The sequence below is a fragment of the Atractosteus spatula genome, chromosome 21 (genome assembly GCF_055471065.1).
Source record: "Atractosteus spatula isolate fAtrSpa1 chromosome 21, fAtrSpa1.hap1, whole genome shotgun sequence".
NCBI classification, from domain to species: Eukaryota; Metazoa; Chordata; class Actinopteri; order Semionotiformes; family Lepisosteidae; genus Atractosteus; species Atractosteus spatula.
Genome location: NC_142726.1, coordinates 3,776,357 through 3,791,186, shown reverse-complemented (window position 1 = coordinate 3,791,186; position 14,830 = coordinate 3,776,357). Strand labels below are relative to the sequence as shown.

At 40.3% G+C, this 14,830-nt stretch overlaps 1 protein-coding gene across 1 annotated transcript in view; it reads right to left on the bottom strand.

Annotated features, from left to right (window-relative positions):
- LOC148817010 (DNA topoisomerase I, mitochondrial) overlaps positions 1–14,830 on the bottom strand; it is a 70,476-nt gene that overhangs the window by 12,695 nt on the left and 42,951 nt on the right. Inside the window, exons 14-16 of the mRNA XM_088938675.1 lie at positions 10,955–11,098; positions 6,987–7,172; positions 3,548–3,616 (exon numbers count right to left, since the gene is read on the bottom strand). Of these exons, the coding sequence (XP_088794801.1) occupies positions 3,548–3,616; positions 6,987–7,172; positions 10,955–11,098 (399 nt within the window). The remainder of the gene's footprint in view (positions 1–3,547; positions 3,617–6,986; positions 7,173–10,954; positions 11,099–14,830) is intronic.

Sequence of the window (14,830 nt, the reverse complement as noted above, 5' to 3'; positions counted from 1 at the left end):
CTGCTTAACTGAAACCAGAGAGAATTCATTTTCACAGCAAATAGTGTAAACTCCAGTTTGGGGCAAAAGCACTTGTTAAATCTGGCTATTTCTGTGCTCTGCTGCCTTTTTAATAACACCTTTGCTTGCTCAACCTCTTATTAACTGTACACTGTGGTGTGCCCGCAATCTTTAACCTCCTGTCTTGGCTCCGACAGAATTTCCCTGTTTGGGGAATAGTATCCACTCTCGGAAAATACTCAGGTACTCACACCAAGACCGAAAAGCTCTGTGAAGAAAAACATTTTGTGATTTTTTTTTCTTTAAAAGAATACTGAATATGGCAAAAGTTCAGTGGATTTTGAAATTTTTTTACTGTATGAAAAACAGACACTGAGTAATGGAAAAGATACGGATGAGAGGCGGCCATTCGGCACCCGTTACTCTTTCTGAAGTTTTGTAGTGAAGTGAAATTAAAAGTTAATTTGCTCTATGGATAGACCTGTTGTCTAAAGCAGATAAACTAACAAATGTACACAGATAGAATGGGCAGCACGTGCCAATGAGCTTAGAAAAATAAAAATTAGAAAACGTGAAAGTTGAGTAGAGAAATGACAAAAAGCAGAGACAAAGGTGGAAAATGACCCAGTGCAACATAAGGGAATCTTTCCTGAGGAATTAACTGATATTAAGTGATAGGGCTTGTCTGGGGAAGACTAGTGGCAGAGCGGGTAAACCCTTTACTGCAATAATGCTATAATGTTCCAATACCTTTCTAGGGGTTAACAGCCCCCACTCATTCACTTAGAGCCGTTCGCCCAAAAAGCAGTGTCGTGATAACCCGGGGACTCCCAGACTGTGCATTCTGCTGCAGTTCAGCTTGACAACCGGGGGTTTTAGAATCACTTCCCTGCCTTGTCGGTAGCTGTCATACTAAGCTGACAGGTGTCTACAGGCCACAAAAAGAACCGACTGGGGGAGAGTGAGGAGAAAGGAGGGGGCTGACTCTTCTGAAGACAGACCGACGTTCTGCTGTACCAGTGTCTGGCCGCTCGCCAGGAACAGTGCTCTTCTGTTTGTCCCTGGACTGGGATCCCACATGAGTTTTTTTCCCTTTGCTCATTTCATCTCTCTCAAGATATAGGGCAACACTTTATTGACCCTAAGAAAGCTCCAGAGATCAGCTGAAGAGAGCCGATATCAAGCAGCATCTGAGTCTGAGAGATATCAGAGAATGGCGGATGAAATAGTGGGCTCTCTAGGCAAACAGACTTGCTGCTCAGGATGTGATAATCAGAGAAAACGGAGATAAGGAGAGAAAAAAAGATCAACTCTATGCGGAAATGTATCAAACACATTCTACGTACACCCACACATATTAAAGATATATTTTAGCCACACAATATAGATATACATATGCAAAGAGACTGGAAATACTATCAGCTCCCCCAGAGCTGCAGTATATGTATATGACAATGCAGCCTGTTATCACTGATGTGGATTTGATTTTGCCTGCTTCATTTCATCCCAATGCTGTTCTTGCAACATCATTTCAAAAATTAAAAAATAAATAAGGATGACTTTTTGCAGCTGTATTACTGTAAAAGACTCAAAAAGAACATGGATATTTATTTATTATATGCCTCAACTTTAGGACTCAGGTTATATGAAGTAGCAGAAGAAAAAAATCTCTGAACCACATTGAGTACAGGCTGTGGAACGTACTCTGTAATGCTGTACAGGGTGATAAGCAGTGGGCATTAGTCAAGGACATAATTTGGAACTAAGCAGGGTTAGGAAAGTCTTAACCAGTCACCATAAAAATCCAATGACCTAAATATCAGTGAAAGCCTCTAACAATAATGTGTGAACAGCAGGGACAGCTAAAAAAGTAACCATTTTGATACCTGTCTCCGTTAAACCTGAAGATGTTTCTTAGCTGTTTTTTTATTTGAAGCTTTAATTATTAAACATCCGGACTCCAGACCCTTTAATTTACACAGAACCCTGCCAGCATTTCAAAGGTTTCACATAAACCACTGAAGATGTCAGACTGAAAGTTTTCTAGAATATTTAATGGACCACAGGGTGAATAAAGTGGATGAGTTGTGTAACAACAACAGCTTTAATCCGACAATCTGTCCAAGCAGAGCTGTTGCCATTTTCTGAGGCTTTTGCCCTTGATCCTTTTGATTTAAGTATTTTTGCATCACTGAACAAATGTAGCATCCCAAAGTGATGTATACAGTTCTGTTTGGAAATACAAAGTTAATCTCTGGGACAGTTGAGGAACTCTTGACATTCTGGGGGCCTGTTTTATAACAGATACACAGAGTGTTCAATCCCTTAATTACTGCAATCAAGTGGGTCGTTGGGCTATTTGCTTGTTTTGCCACAGTAATGAAGTAATTATAGCCTTGGAGTGGCATTCAGCTGCACGAGCCAAGTCACAGTCCTATGTGGTTTAAAATTTCTGAGGCACAGAGATAGCGTCTTATGAACAGCTGAAACTGTAGAAACAGCTGTAGAACAGTCGAAGGTGAAAAATCAGCACCTTGTGCACATGCATGAGAAAATAGTCGCTGTATTTAATGGAAGAGAAGGATGCAACTTAACACATTCTTGGCATACACAAAAGCTTTTCTTCCTGTAATGTTCATTTCTAATACAGTCTTACTTAATTTCAATGACTATAGATTCTGGAGGCATTTTGACATCATGATCATCCTCACATATGCCAGCCTAGCTGCTGTCAAAACTGGACAGGTTCAACAGTGTACCCAAGGGATTTAGAAATGTCACGTTCCCAGGAATCATAAGGGATCATTTCTGACACCAGAATGGGTGGCGATGGACAGACGCTCACATATGAGGAATGATAAACATTCCAGACGGTCAAAACACAAGGTAGCGCCAAAGAAACTTGAAATGGCATACTGGAAGGGGGTTGAACAAGCAAAGGAAAAAGAAGCAGCTTGCCAGACGAAAACTGAACTTGTATCACGTGAGGGTTTGCCCCATTCAAGAAATACAGTAGTACAATGGAGGCTCCCACACTGTAATATTATTTGTTGCTTGTGAACAACTTAAACTTTACTGTAAGTTAAACCAATGTTACCAGTGGCTTTCCTTTATGTAATTTATGGCTGTTACATTGTGAAATTTTCTCTTTCTTCCTTCAAGATAATTTTGACTTAACACTGACTAACTTATCACTTCCAATGAGAAGTGCTCCAGGCACATTTTCCTCCAGCATCTCAATTCTCACCCTGGTTAAGATGGACAACTTTTTGAAAGGATTTATTTTGCAAAGTGGAGAATAGTGTACATCCGTAACAGTTTTCACTGTTCGAAACATACAGCTTTGTTCCTCGCACATCCCAAAAACAACATTACTCCTGTAATCTAGTCTCTGTTGGCTCTGTTTCTTACATTTTCTGTTGATTTTTTGGCTGGTACAGCTGGAGAATTTAATTTGCACTGATGCAATGATTATTTGGGAAGAAAGACCATTATCTCCAGGCGCAAAGGGAAGTTTTTGCAGGACAAATGGGCTTAACATACTTACATTCAGCCTGTCAAACAGATCATCACCAGGCTGCTTGTCCTCCATGAAAAGTTTCAGGTTTTTGAAGACCTGAAAATATAAAACAATTAAAGATAAATATTACAGTTTCCAGTGCTTGAGCATATTAAATACAACTTTTTCCCAGAGCTTTCTTCTTTATTTTTGTTCTGTCCCACTACAATGCAGTGCTTGAGATTCTGGGTGTACCATCACCTGAAAGAGGTAAAGGGCAGATACTCTGCTCTGGAAAAAGGACCCCTGCTCAGCAAATAACAACAACAAATGCCAAACCGTTCTTGTTTTATTAAGGTAGTATTTGTTTTTTTTGTAGTCTGATGGCCTTATAAAAGGTTATACACAGTGGCACCCAAATAGAAATAAACAACAGATATGTCAAGTGCAGCTGTTAGTGAATTATCCCCCAGGGAAACTCGGACTTAGTGCTCATCTGGCTCCTGCAGAGGTGCCTACATCTGTAAAATGCAGCTGAAATGGTCGTCAGGCAGATTTACTGAGAGTGCACTTGGATGTGGTGGAAGTTATTGGAGGGTGGGATAAAGCCAACAAATGTGATTCTCAATTCCCAGAGTCGACTGGGGATTATAATGAATTTCAGTCTTGCCTCCATACTTTTGAAAACAGCCCTTTTATCAGTTACAGTAAACCTTCAGTTTAACAGACTTAGCTTTAACAGAGCGCTAAAATCTGCTAAAAGGGGAATTTTGTCTGTAAAATCGGTAATACAGATTTTAAAACAGACTTTCCTCTCAATAACGGACCAAGAAGCATTAGCTAGTCCGTAAAACAGGCTTGATTTATTCTTAAAAACAGAATAAAAGATAACCACAACAGAATAAAAATAAAAGTATCAATGATTTGCCAGTAAAATATTTTCAATGTAAAACACCGTTAAAGCTCATGTACAGAACAGCAACAGCATCATGGTTTGACACTGAATAATAGAGTAGAATTAAATGACACTACACTTCACGCATTTACAAAAAACAATTACAGCACAGTAATCTACACTAAAATGAGACAAATAGTATACAGTATACGCTTCTCATATAATGAAAAAAACATTCATGTTTAAACTGACGTTTAATGAATAAATCAATGCAAGAAAGGCTCTGTGGTACAGTGTCTTATACTGTAAGTGCACAAATCTTTCAAGCCTTTCTGGCTAATGGTTACAGATGAACTGACAGACCAAAAAGTACAACTGGTCAGACATGCCTCAAGAACTTGAAACTAGACAGGCATTCAACAGTTAAAACGACTTTTATCTCAAAAAGATAAAGAATCCACCCTGTTCTAGCCAGTGGCTCACCCCTGGGCTGTGTAATTATCTGACTGAAACTGGAATTTCCCGAGCTGCTGTGCACATCTGACCATGCACTGCTGGGGCAGGCCAGGCTATCCTGGGCCTCACAGGGCCTGGCAGCACTCTGTGAGCTTGATGAAATGTCATTGAAAGATGCATCAGTCTCCCTTCCCATCAGCGACAACCCTTCTTTAAGGCACTATAAAGCTTGCAGCATGTCAGCATGTCTGAGGGGAGAAAGTGTGGTCTTTGTTCTCCTCCTGCTGACACAGGCATTGTAGCAGAGAGCCGAGCTGATTAGCTTTGCAACTCCAGATTAGAATGGAGCACAAATCTCTGCTGAATGCACACCTTTGCACTGCAGATGTATCCTTGATCACAATACGTCAGTCAGATTGCTCCAGTAAAATACCCAGTGTTACGAATCTAAGTTGTTTTGGATGAAGTGTCAATTAAAAAATATAGCCGCACAAAAGATCTGCATTTGTCAGTTAAATTAGAGACTTTGACAGACAAGTTTAGAACAAACATACTTTTGGAATAATAAAGATTTTTTTCTTAGGGGAAAAGTTTAAAAAAAAACACAAACTTTGGGGAAAAAAAGAAAAAAACATTCAGTTTTCTAGGTCTTTAAACACTGCTCTAAATCTAGCATGATTTTAATGTGCTGCTTTTAAATCACCTAATTTAAATAAGAGAATACTGGTGTCCTGAGGGCAAAGAGCACACAAGCAAGCGAGAGGAAGCCATGTCCTCTCTTCGAAAAAAACTTGTTTTTTTAACCATTACATATTTATATTGTGAAATTTGTAGTGACGAAACAGAGGGCTGCGAAACAATTACACTTAAACCTCTTTACCTGAAAGATCAACACTTCCTATTTTTCACGTGAAATGATAGCTGCCACTCTATCACAGTACATTTTGTATAGTCTGTGTATTTTATTAGTAATCCTGTGTGTGACAGACCCTACCCTGACCTAGGGCAGGTCCAGAGACATGGGCTCGAACACTGCTCAATCATAGTCAAACTAAGTGCAAAAGGCTCTTACCCCCCCCCGTCCCCTTCAAGTCTTACAAAAAGCAATACTTAAAACCCTCTACCACAACTACTGTAGCGCCATGCACACTCCTTTTATCCCAACCATTACCACTAATTTCACCCATTTCTACACCAGTCAACAATAATATAATCACCACTTGAAAATGCAACCCCTTCTTAAGTCAGCCTGGTACACAGCATTATTTGTATTCCAAGGGAACAGTCTTTAAAATTAACAACACATTTTTAGGGAGTATTCAGACAGAAATCAGCACCACAGACAGCTCTTACAGAAAGTAACTGCAGTCTCCCTCGTTTTTACCATGAGAAAGCACAAACTGTATGAGTGTTGAGTAAACAATCGGCTCAAGTCCACAAATACCAAGCTCTTTCAGGTCCTCTAAGCCTCAAACTGATTGAACTGATTTGCAGTGGCACTGAGTGGGCAGAAGGAAATACGCTGGAGGACATGATCTCAGCCACCCACCTAGCTTCATCTCCGAACGTGAATGTATTCTCATATTCTTCAATTTAAGTCAATTCAAAGTCTGCTTTCCCATGTGGCTTCCTGCGCCTGTGCTAACCTGGCCTTAATCCCTCCTTTTGTTGTTTTGGAGTTTGGAAATATCTTGTGAATAAAAGCTGTTCATGTGATTTATTCTTAAAGACATCAAAACAACCCTATTTGCAGATTAAACACAACACAAACCTAAGATTCTAGTTTTTGTTCCTATGCAAGAAACATGGGAGATTTACTTCATTTGGACTGAAGCAGAGCTAGTGCTACAAACCGACCAGTTAGGAAAGCAGACCTATAATAATGAAAGGGATAAAAATCTGACCCTAAAGGCAGACTTTTAACAAATACTCTGTATCTGATTAGTCACAGCAATCATCAAAAGTGTTTATGTTCATGAAATTGTTCACAGAAATTGTTTTTTAAGAAAATTTGTTAGTTTAGGCTTCAAAATTATTCTTACAAGACTTCCACATCGCCGAATTTTAGGAGCTGCAACTATCGTGATTATGTCTACAAATCAGTTTTAAACCCACTTCTGCAGAGTCTCGTCTTACCGCTTTCTCCACAGGGACCTTGTTGTAGTAGCGGATGCTGTCTTTACCCAGGAAGTCGAACTCGACCACATACTTCTCTCCATCCAGCTCTGGGTGAAGACTGATGTGTTCCACCCGCAAGGAGCAGCAGCCCACTGTGTCTGCGGTCTCCCCCTCTTCCTTCTCATTGCCCGCTCTCAGAGCCAGCTGCAAAACACGGGGACCAAAAGTTTATCCCAAATACAGCCGACTCCTGAGATATTCCTAGCCTGTTCCACGCCAGAACATCTTTGCACACCCTTGATGGTTGAAATGATTGCTCTACAAATGCATAATGCAGGAAGTTACTACAGCAAAAGCCACTGGATTGTAAGGGATGTTGACGTTCTCTGTATCACTGCTCAGCATCCTCCCACACACACCCTTACTCATCACCACTGACAATGAATTTTACCATCTAAATTGCTTTTAAATGTGTAGAAACAAAGGTTCGGTTCATAATTACTTTCTCATGATAACATGTTTACATGCTTTAAATACAGGATTGCAGGTTAAGACTAGATCAAAAACTTGCACTGGCAGGGGAAGCCTTAAGTGGACTCTACACAGATAACAATGACCTCAGGTGTGGTGCCAAGCATGTCAGAGGGCTGCTTGCTTCTATCTATTCAGACAGGAGGGTTTTAAAGCCTTTTCTTTCCTTATACCGAGTACCGCTGTTGCACATTCCCTCAAAGTGGAAACAAATTCTTTCTGGCTGAACATACCCGACCTGTGAAGATTAACCCACCTCAGTCTGCTACAGCTGCCTGATACTGTCACTTCCTGTTTTTGCAGGGGCTTGTTTCTGGCCTTCGTATGTCTCTCGCAATCTAGTCACCTGCCTTTCAAGCGGCAGACAAGGACCCAGTGAAAGGTGTCCGAGGCAGTTGTTTAGCTTGGAAGTTAAACACATGGAGCTGTAACACAGCTGGGAATTCCCATAGGCACCTGTAAAAGCAACTCCATTGCCCTAGTGGGTCAAGTGGGTTTCATGGGTGACAGCCCAACCCTTTGTATCTCCAGCAGCCACTTATTAGTGCCACATGCATTGAATGAGCTGTGAGGCTGGTGTTAAATGGTCTTGATAAAACAGGGTGATTTAGCCCTTCTCCCTGAAGCTGCTTCAGTCTGTGCACAGCAATTTACCCCCTGCGGACAGAAAATAAGAGGGCCGAGGGGGTGGTTTCTCACACATGCACACCGTCTCCAGGACAATTCAGATTTTGGCTGGTGTGTGTGAATAGTGGTTCATATTTGAAATTCTTAGGGTTTATTAAAACTTGCTTTTTACAACAAGCTTGATATTATGTTGCCTCGAATACAGACATCTTTCAGATCATCATTCGTGTTATCAATAACAGCAAAAGTATTTGCATAATTGAGGGAAAAGCCAAAGATGCATTTATAGATATTGTTACCCTTGAAGTAGTACTGATTTTAGGTTTATATCTAAAGTGTAGGTGGAAAAATTCATCTGTTCAGGGTAAAAAAGGTAACTGAAGTGCTAATAACACTGTCAGGAATAGACTGACTAGCATGGACTAGGAAACGTCTTTGCATTTAAATGCAGGAAACTACTGATTGCAAGAACTGTTAATAATATTTGCTAACAGTAAAGCCACTCTCAATATTGCATTTGTAGCTTTAATTATAAGTTATGGGATCACTTGACTCACAAAGGCATTACCCCAATCTCTGGTGTTAACCACAAACAAGACACCATGTGTCTATTTACAGCATGTGGCAAACAAGCAAACAGGTCTTTGCAAGACCTAATCAGATTTCGATTAGTGCCCCATACTTAAAGAAAAAATAAAGTATAAAGGCATTGTGATGAATGAATAAAAAAAAATCCCCCACTTAAAAACATTCAGAAAACTTTTCTCCTGAGAAGTTCTCTAGACAAAGAGTGGAATACTTCATCTAACCTAACAAGCTAAAGAATGAACTCAAGAAAGTCTAACTTCTATTCCTGGGGGATATGCACAAAGGCCAATCTACCCTGTAAAGCAGGATATTTCATTCTCTCGATGGGAGTAATTTGGTTGAAATGGCATCATCTTCAGATACAAGTGCAGAAGTTGAAGTAGGCAAGAGGAGTTTTATCTCAGGTTTTACAGACAGGGAAAAATACAGGACTGTCTATCACATCTTTTTCCAGATATAGCAGTCCAATTCAGTTCTAATGGGGGCTTTGAAAGTCATAGATAAAGTTCTAGGACTAAAGATATGAAGTAAAAGAAGACAGTACACCTCTGAGATAACTACAAACTCTTCATTGCAGTATAAGAACCACTCAGGATGAACCTTTCACAAAGAATGATAGGTTTCTGTGCCAGAACAGTACTTTGACTGCACTGATTCACATCAGCTCCTCAAAAAAGTATTACAGTACATCTGCAAAAGAAGCCATGTTACCAATATCCAAAGATGGAAAGCAACAGAAAAGAAACACTTTGGAATTATTTAGTAATTCTCTAATTCAAATGACTTTTTTTGCAAGAGGGTGGCAAAAGAAAAAAAATGATATCTTTCAGAAATTTCTTGGAGTTTATTTTTGAGCATTTTCTAACAGCAGGTAGAAAGTTACTGTTTCAGTTTCCTCAGTGCTTTCCTAGCACTCATACCCGCCAATAGTGACAAGCCTTATCTTTAGCTCCAAAGGTGCAGCCGATTTAAAAATCAATCCGCTTTTAGGTAATAAAACACAAAATTCACTATCCTCACAATGTGGTCAACATAGGTCTCTCACTGCAGGCGATTGTAACTTTAGAGACCTTCTTCGTCCTGTTACCTTGTCCTGGAGTTTAAAAATTATCAAAAAGCTGGTTGACAGCTGCAGCTTCTTGCTCCCAAAACAGGCAAGTAAGCCTTGGAAGACAGGGGGACTGACAGCAAGATATGGCAGTGAAGAAGCTTCTTCCTGAAAATCTTGCTATAATGGATTTGGAAAGCTCTGTGTCTGAGACATCTGTTGCCTTCAGGTATATAGTTTATCTGCATTTTCCTGTATTGTCATTTCTTGCTAGATGAGTGTTCCTTTGTGTCAGACGGGCTCAAGACGTTCTGAGCCTAACTTAAGCAAACTTTGGAGAATACTTCGGAGAAAGACTTACTTACAGTGCAGATAAGCCTACTCAGACAGCCAGGTCACAATATTCTATGGAGCCCCGTGCCCCCAATTTGTGGTTTCAACATTAAAGTGCAAAGTAAATGCTGAAAAGTGAATATTTAGCATTACACCTCTGGTCCCAGAATATACAGAATGATCCAGATTATTTTTTTTGTCCTTACATCAGTGAAATATGAATAAAGTGAATCCACTATATTGTGCTCTATTGTTTAGGCTTATTCAATACGGACCACACTGATGCGCAAAGGAAATAGTTCCTGATGCATCCTGTGAAAAAAAGACCTTAACTTTTAAGACTACATATGCTGTTCATGATTCTCTTAAATTGTTAACATGTAGGGTTTAATCTGACATGCTATCAACTGCTTCTCACAAAAAAGCCCTTCAGAAAAGACTTCGCCAGGCTTAATGACAGCAAAATGCCACAGGAAATTATCACCTGTGCTGCACAGACTAAGTTTTCCAGGATGGTCTTATTTGGAAGCAAATTGTTTTTTTAAGATGATATTAATCAGTATTAAAAAATCAAACAAAGCAGGACTTCCTCTCAGCTGTAAAAAATTACAAACCACAAACTTCACTGAAACTGGAAAAGGGTTGATTATGTGAAAAACATGGCTAGTCTCCATTCATGAGCAAGACTTCTGCACAAAATTCAGCACTGCTACCAAAGTTTGACTATATTTCAAATTTAAAGCTGAAGACATCTGGCCGTCAAAAGGGGATAGTCAAATGTTGGTCTGTATTTAGGATGCTATGACCTAGTTTTTAAAAATACTAGCCCTATGACCACGAAGGATACTGGACCTCTTACCTTGTCTATGAAGTAAAGTGCCACAGCTCTTTGTCGGATGCCCATCTGTTTGGATTTCAAGTCTGCCTGGTATTGAGCCCTTATGGTTTCGACGCAGCTCTTCAGCTTTCGAGCAATTTCATACTTTTCCCAGTCCTTTTCTCCCTTTCAGAGAAAGAAACCTCTAGTTAGGAGAGGTCATCTCCTAGGTAATATCACCAGTGTCTGAGGCTTTCAATACTGAGGACACACGAGAAAATCATAACCCTGTATCACAGCCTTTCCAGCCTTAAAGACAACAAAGACTACTTGAAAACAGGCAGAACGAGAATTCCAGAGGAATATTCCATAATTCACAATGCTAAGCAGATGGCTAGTTTAACAAAAAACAGCTCCTACTGTACATATCCTGGGTATGTATGTTTTTTTTTAAACTTCCAGAACGGAAGAGAACAATGCTGTTTGTCCTCTTCTGTCTTGGATGATGGGCTCAGTTAGTTTATACAGACTTAAGGGTACGTGTTTCTGTATTTCATGGACTGCTGAACTGTAAAAAGGGTCTGAAATAATAGTGTTAGCACCTTGGAATTTTAATTAATAAAAAATTTAATGAATATTTAACCCCCACACAATACCCGATGATTTACAAATCAAACACAACCATGGTCAAACACTCTTACACCCAGCCTTGGATACAGAAACCACCAGCTACTCCAGACCTACAGTGGGTGTAGAAAGTATTGACCCATTTTCCCACATTACTACCAGAAAATGTGATAGACTTACATCTTTTTTTCTCTTTTTATCAGTACAACATCTTCTACAATATCAATGTTTAGAAGTTTGGAGCTAAAACAATTAAAAATTAGAGCCCCTGAAACAGTGAGGATAAAAGTTTTGCTGTCTGATGAGACAGAGTTTAGCTGGCTTTGCTAAGCGTTATACTGTATCTCGCAAAAGAAGAGCACTGCTCGTCACTCACAAACCATCATCCCCACATTGAAGCATGGCAGTGACGGCATAATGTTGTGGAGCTGCTTTTCATCGAGAGGGACTAGTAGGCTTGTCAAAATAGAGGGCAGAATGGATGGAGCAAAATATAGGCAGATCCTGGAGCAAAACCTGGAACAGTCTGCAAAAGATTCACATTCTGACAGCACAGTGACCCCAAACACAAAGCCAACACCACCCCTGAGCGGCTTAAAAACCAAGAAGGTGAGACTCCTTGAGGGGCCCAGTCCGTGCGGACAAATCCCATAGAGAATCTGTGGCAGGAACTGAAGGCTGCTGCTGGGCACCTCCACACCCCTGTAACCTGCAACAGCTGGAGCGATTTGCAAGGAAGAGAGGGCGAAAAACCCACAAGCTGTGAAAAGCAGGTTACAACACACTGCAAAAGACTTGAGGCTGTAATTGCTGCAAAAGAGGGAGTAACTAAATAAAAATAAAAGCTTAAGGTCTCAGGGGGGTGACCACTTATCCAACCTGGATTTTTCAGCTTTTATTTTTCATAAAATGTTCTTTTACAGTAATGATTATGCTCCATTATGCCCCCATCAAAATGTTTAGTACACAAAAACAATTGTCGAAATGTATTGCAATTTGAGGCTGCAACACAGCAATGTGTGGTAGAGGCAAAGGGTGGTCAATATGTGCTACACCCACCGCCAGAGGAAAGAAGAATTCAGTTTGAGGCAGACTGAAAAAAAAATAAAAATGTCTGGACCCATTTTGTTTAACAAACATTTCATCTAAGTCAAGACTGGCAGAGAATGTCTGGAGGCCTCCAGTTCTACACATTTTGAAGTCGAAAGCTTTGTCATCTCATTTTCTCCAGTGCAACGTAATCACTTCTGGACATTCAGCAAAGAGGAACTCCTCCGAAATGGTCCGTCGTGTCCTAGTGAACATCTGACAAAGGGGTTGACTTCTACAGTACATACTCTGAACACTGTTTGATGAGATAGCAAACAGCATGTGTATATCAGAGTGGGGTAAATATATGATCAGCAATTGGTTAGATCAATGGGATTAGTCCCAGGCAAACACTTATCCACAGCGTTTTAGTCCTTCAAACAGGACTTCAAACAGGAAAACTGCTGAGCACTTCTGAGGAATCTTCAGGCTTTCGAGGCATTTTAGTATAGTCTTTTGTAAAAATGAATAATACATATCTATATAAAAGGGAAGAGGCTAGTTTTTTTTTCTCTTTTGGAGAACAGTGACAACAGTCATATCATGGAGAAGACCTGAGAAATTACTTTTAAAAAGGTAGAAGGAACAGTACAGTACATGCCCAGGTGCTTCATCTGGCTAATGATACCAGTCTATGTTACACCAGTAGTGCCATTAAAAATCAAAATATTTTTATCCTCTTAGCGATTTTCCATCTTTTTGATGCAAAAATGAGCCAATGTCCCAAAGCTTTGACAGAAGAATAGAAGAGTGAAAAACTAGAAAAGGCTACTGCAGAAACGGAATCTCTGCTCACTGAATGAGCCTGTTGAACAATAATGCCAAATTAGGTACAGTATAACCCACTGGTTACCAGTCTAGTTCCACCTGGCTTTGTTGGCTGCCTGTCAATGTCTGAGAAAGCTGTGGTATTGTGAAGAAAACCAGCTCAAGAGGGAACTGTCATTCAACACTGGCTGAACCCCAGCTGTGTGGCTCATTTGACATAGAACATGTCCAAACTCTGGCTCTAGCACCTGAACTTGTTGTGTAGGTTATATCATCCGCTGCAAAGATAATATACTGTGATGTTCTTTTACATTATACCACCACAGAAACATTGTGATATTAACAAAAAGGTTTGATTGCGAAATCTCCCATCAGGAGCCCACAAATTTAAAAGCTAAGGAAATGAAGAACATTTAAAAGATGGTCATAATTTTTTTTTCTTTTACAGAAAATACAAATCACTGTCATTGCTTTTAGTCTAATCTTGCCCAGGGCTCTTCCATTAGTGTGACTCTTGTTAAGCTCCCTTGTGAGAAAGGAATGTCATTGCTAACCGGTGGAATAACATACAGTGTCCTTCAAAGCCAGACAGAGGAGGATCTGTTGCTCTGTCATCGTGGGGCCCGTTCTTACACGGCCCATTACTCCTGTATTACGTCTTGCACGCAGACCGAGACTACCTTGCGGGGAACTTGAACCAACACAGAGCATGGGCTGATATAATTAACTGTTAATAATGCACTTCCTCGAGAGGCTGATGGCTTGGTGTGGAAGGAGAACAGGTGGCAGGGAGCCAGGTGTGCCGGGGGTGATGAGGAGCTTGGAGACCATTACCTCCAGCCCATTCCCCCTGCTCTGCCTGTGGGGCCGGCGGAAATGGAGAAAACGTCGGCACAGGAGAATTAGAAAGCTGAAAGTTCGTGGCTCAAGGATACCACAGTAGTGTTCACAGCAGAGATTAACGTTTTTAAGACTGGCTGGCTGGAGTTAAGAAAGTTAAGAAAAAGCACACACAATTTAATTTAACCGGTGGATGCGGATAACTAAGACTTGAGTCACCTAACAGTCGCGCGTCAGGATCATAATTAAGGAATGGGAACAATAAAAGCACAATGGCAAAATTGGGAAAAAAAAATGAACGTTGTCAGGCTGTCCAGTTCACTTTCCTGATAAATGCCGTCTCCAAGTGATTTAAGAAGAACATATTCTGGTGGTCCGACATTTTAAACAGCAAAAAAAAAAATGGAAGAAAGAGCAGAGGTAAAATGGGCCATAGCACACGTTCAAAGAATCCCACTGGAATCTAAAGCATTACAATTCCATTTAAACCATCCGTGGAAAAGAAAAACATTTTTTCATGAACTGAAACGTTTGTAATAGCTGAAAGGAATACTGACAGCTCTCAAAAGATCATGCACTGCCACCTCACTGATG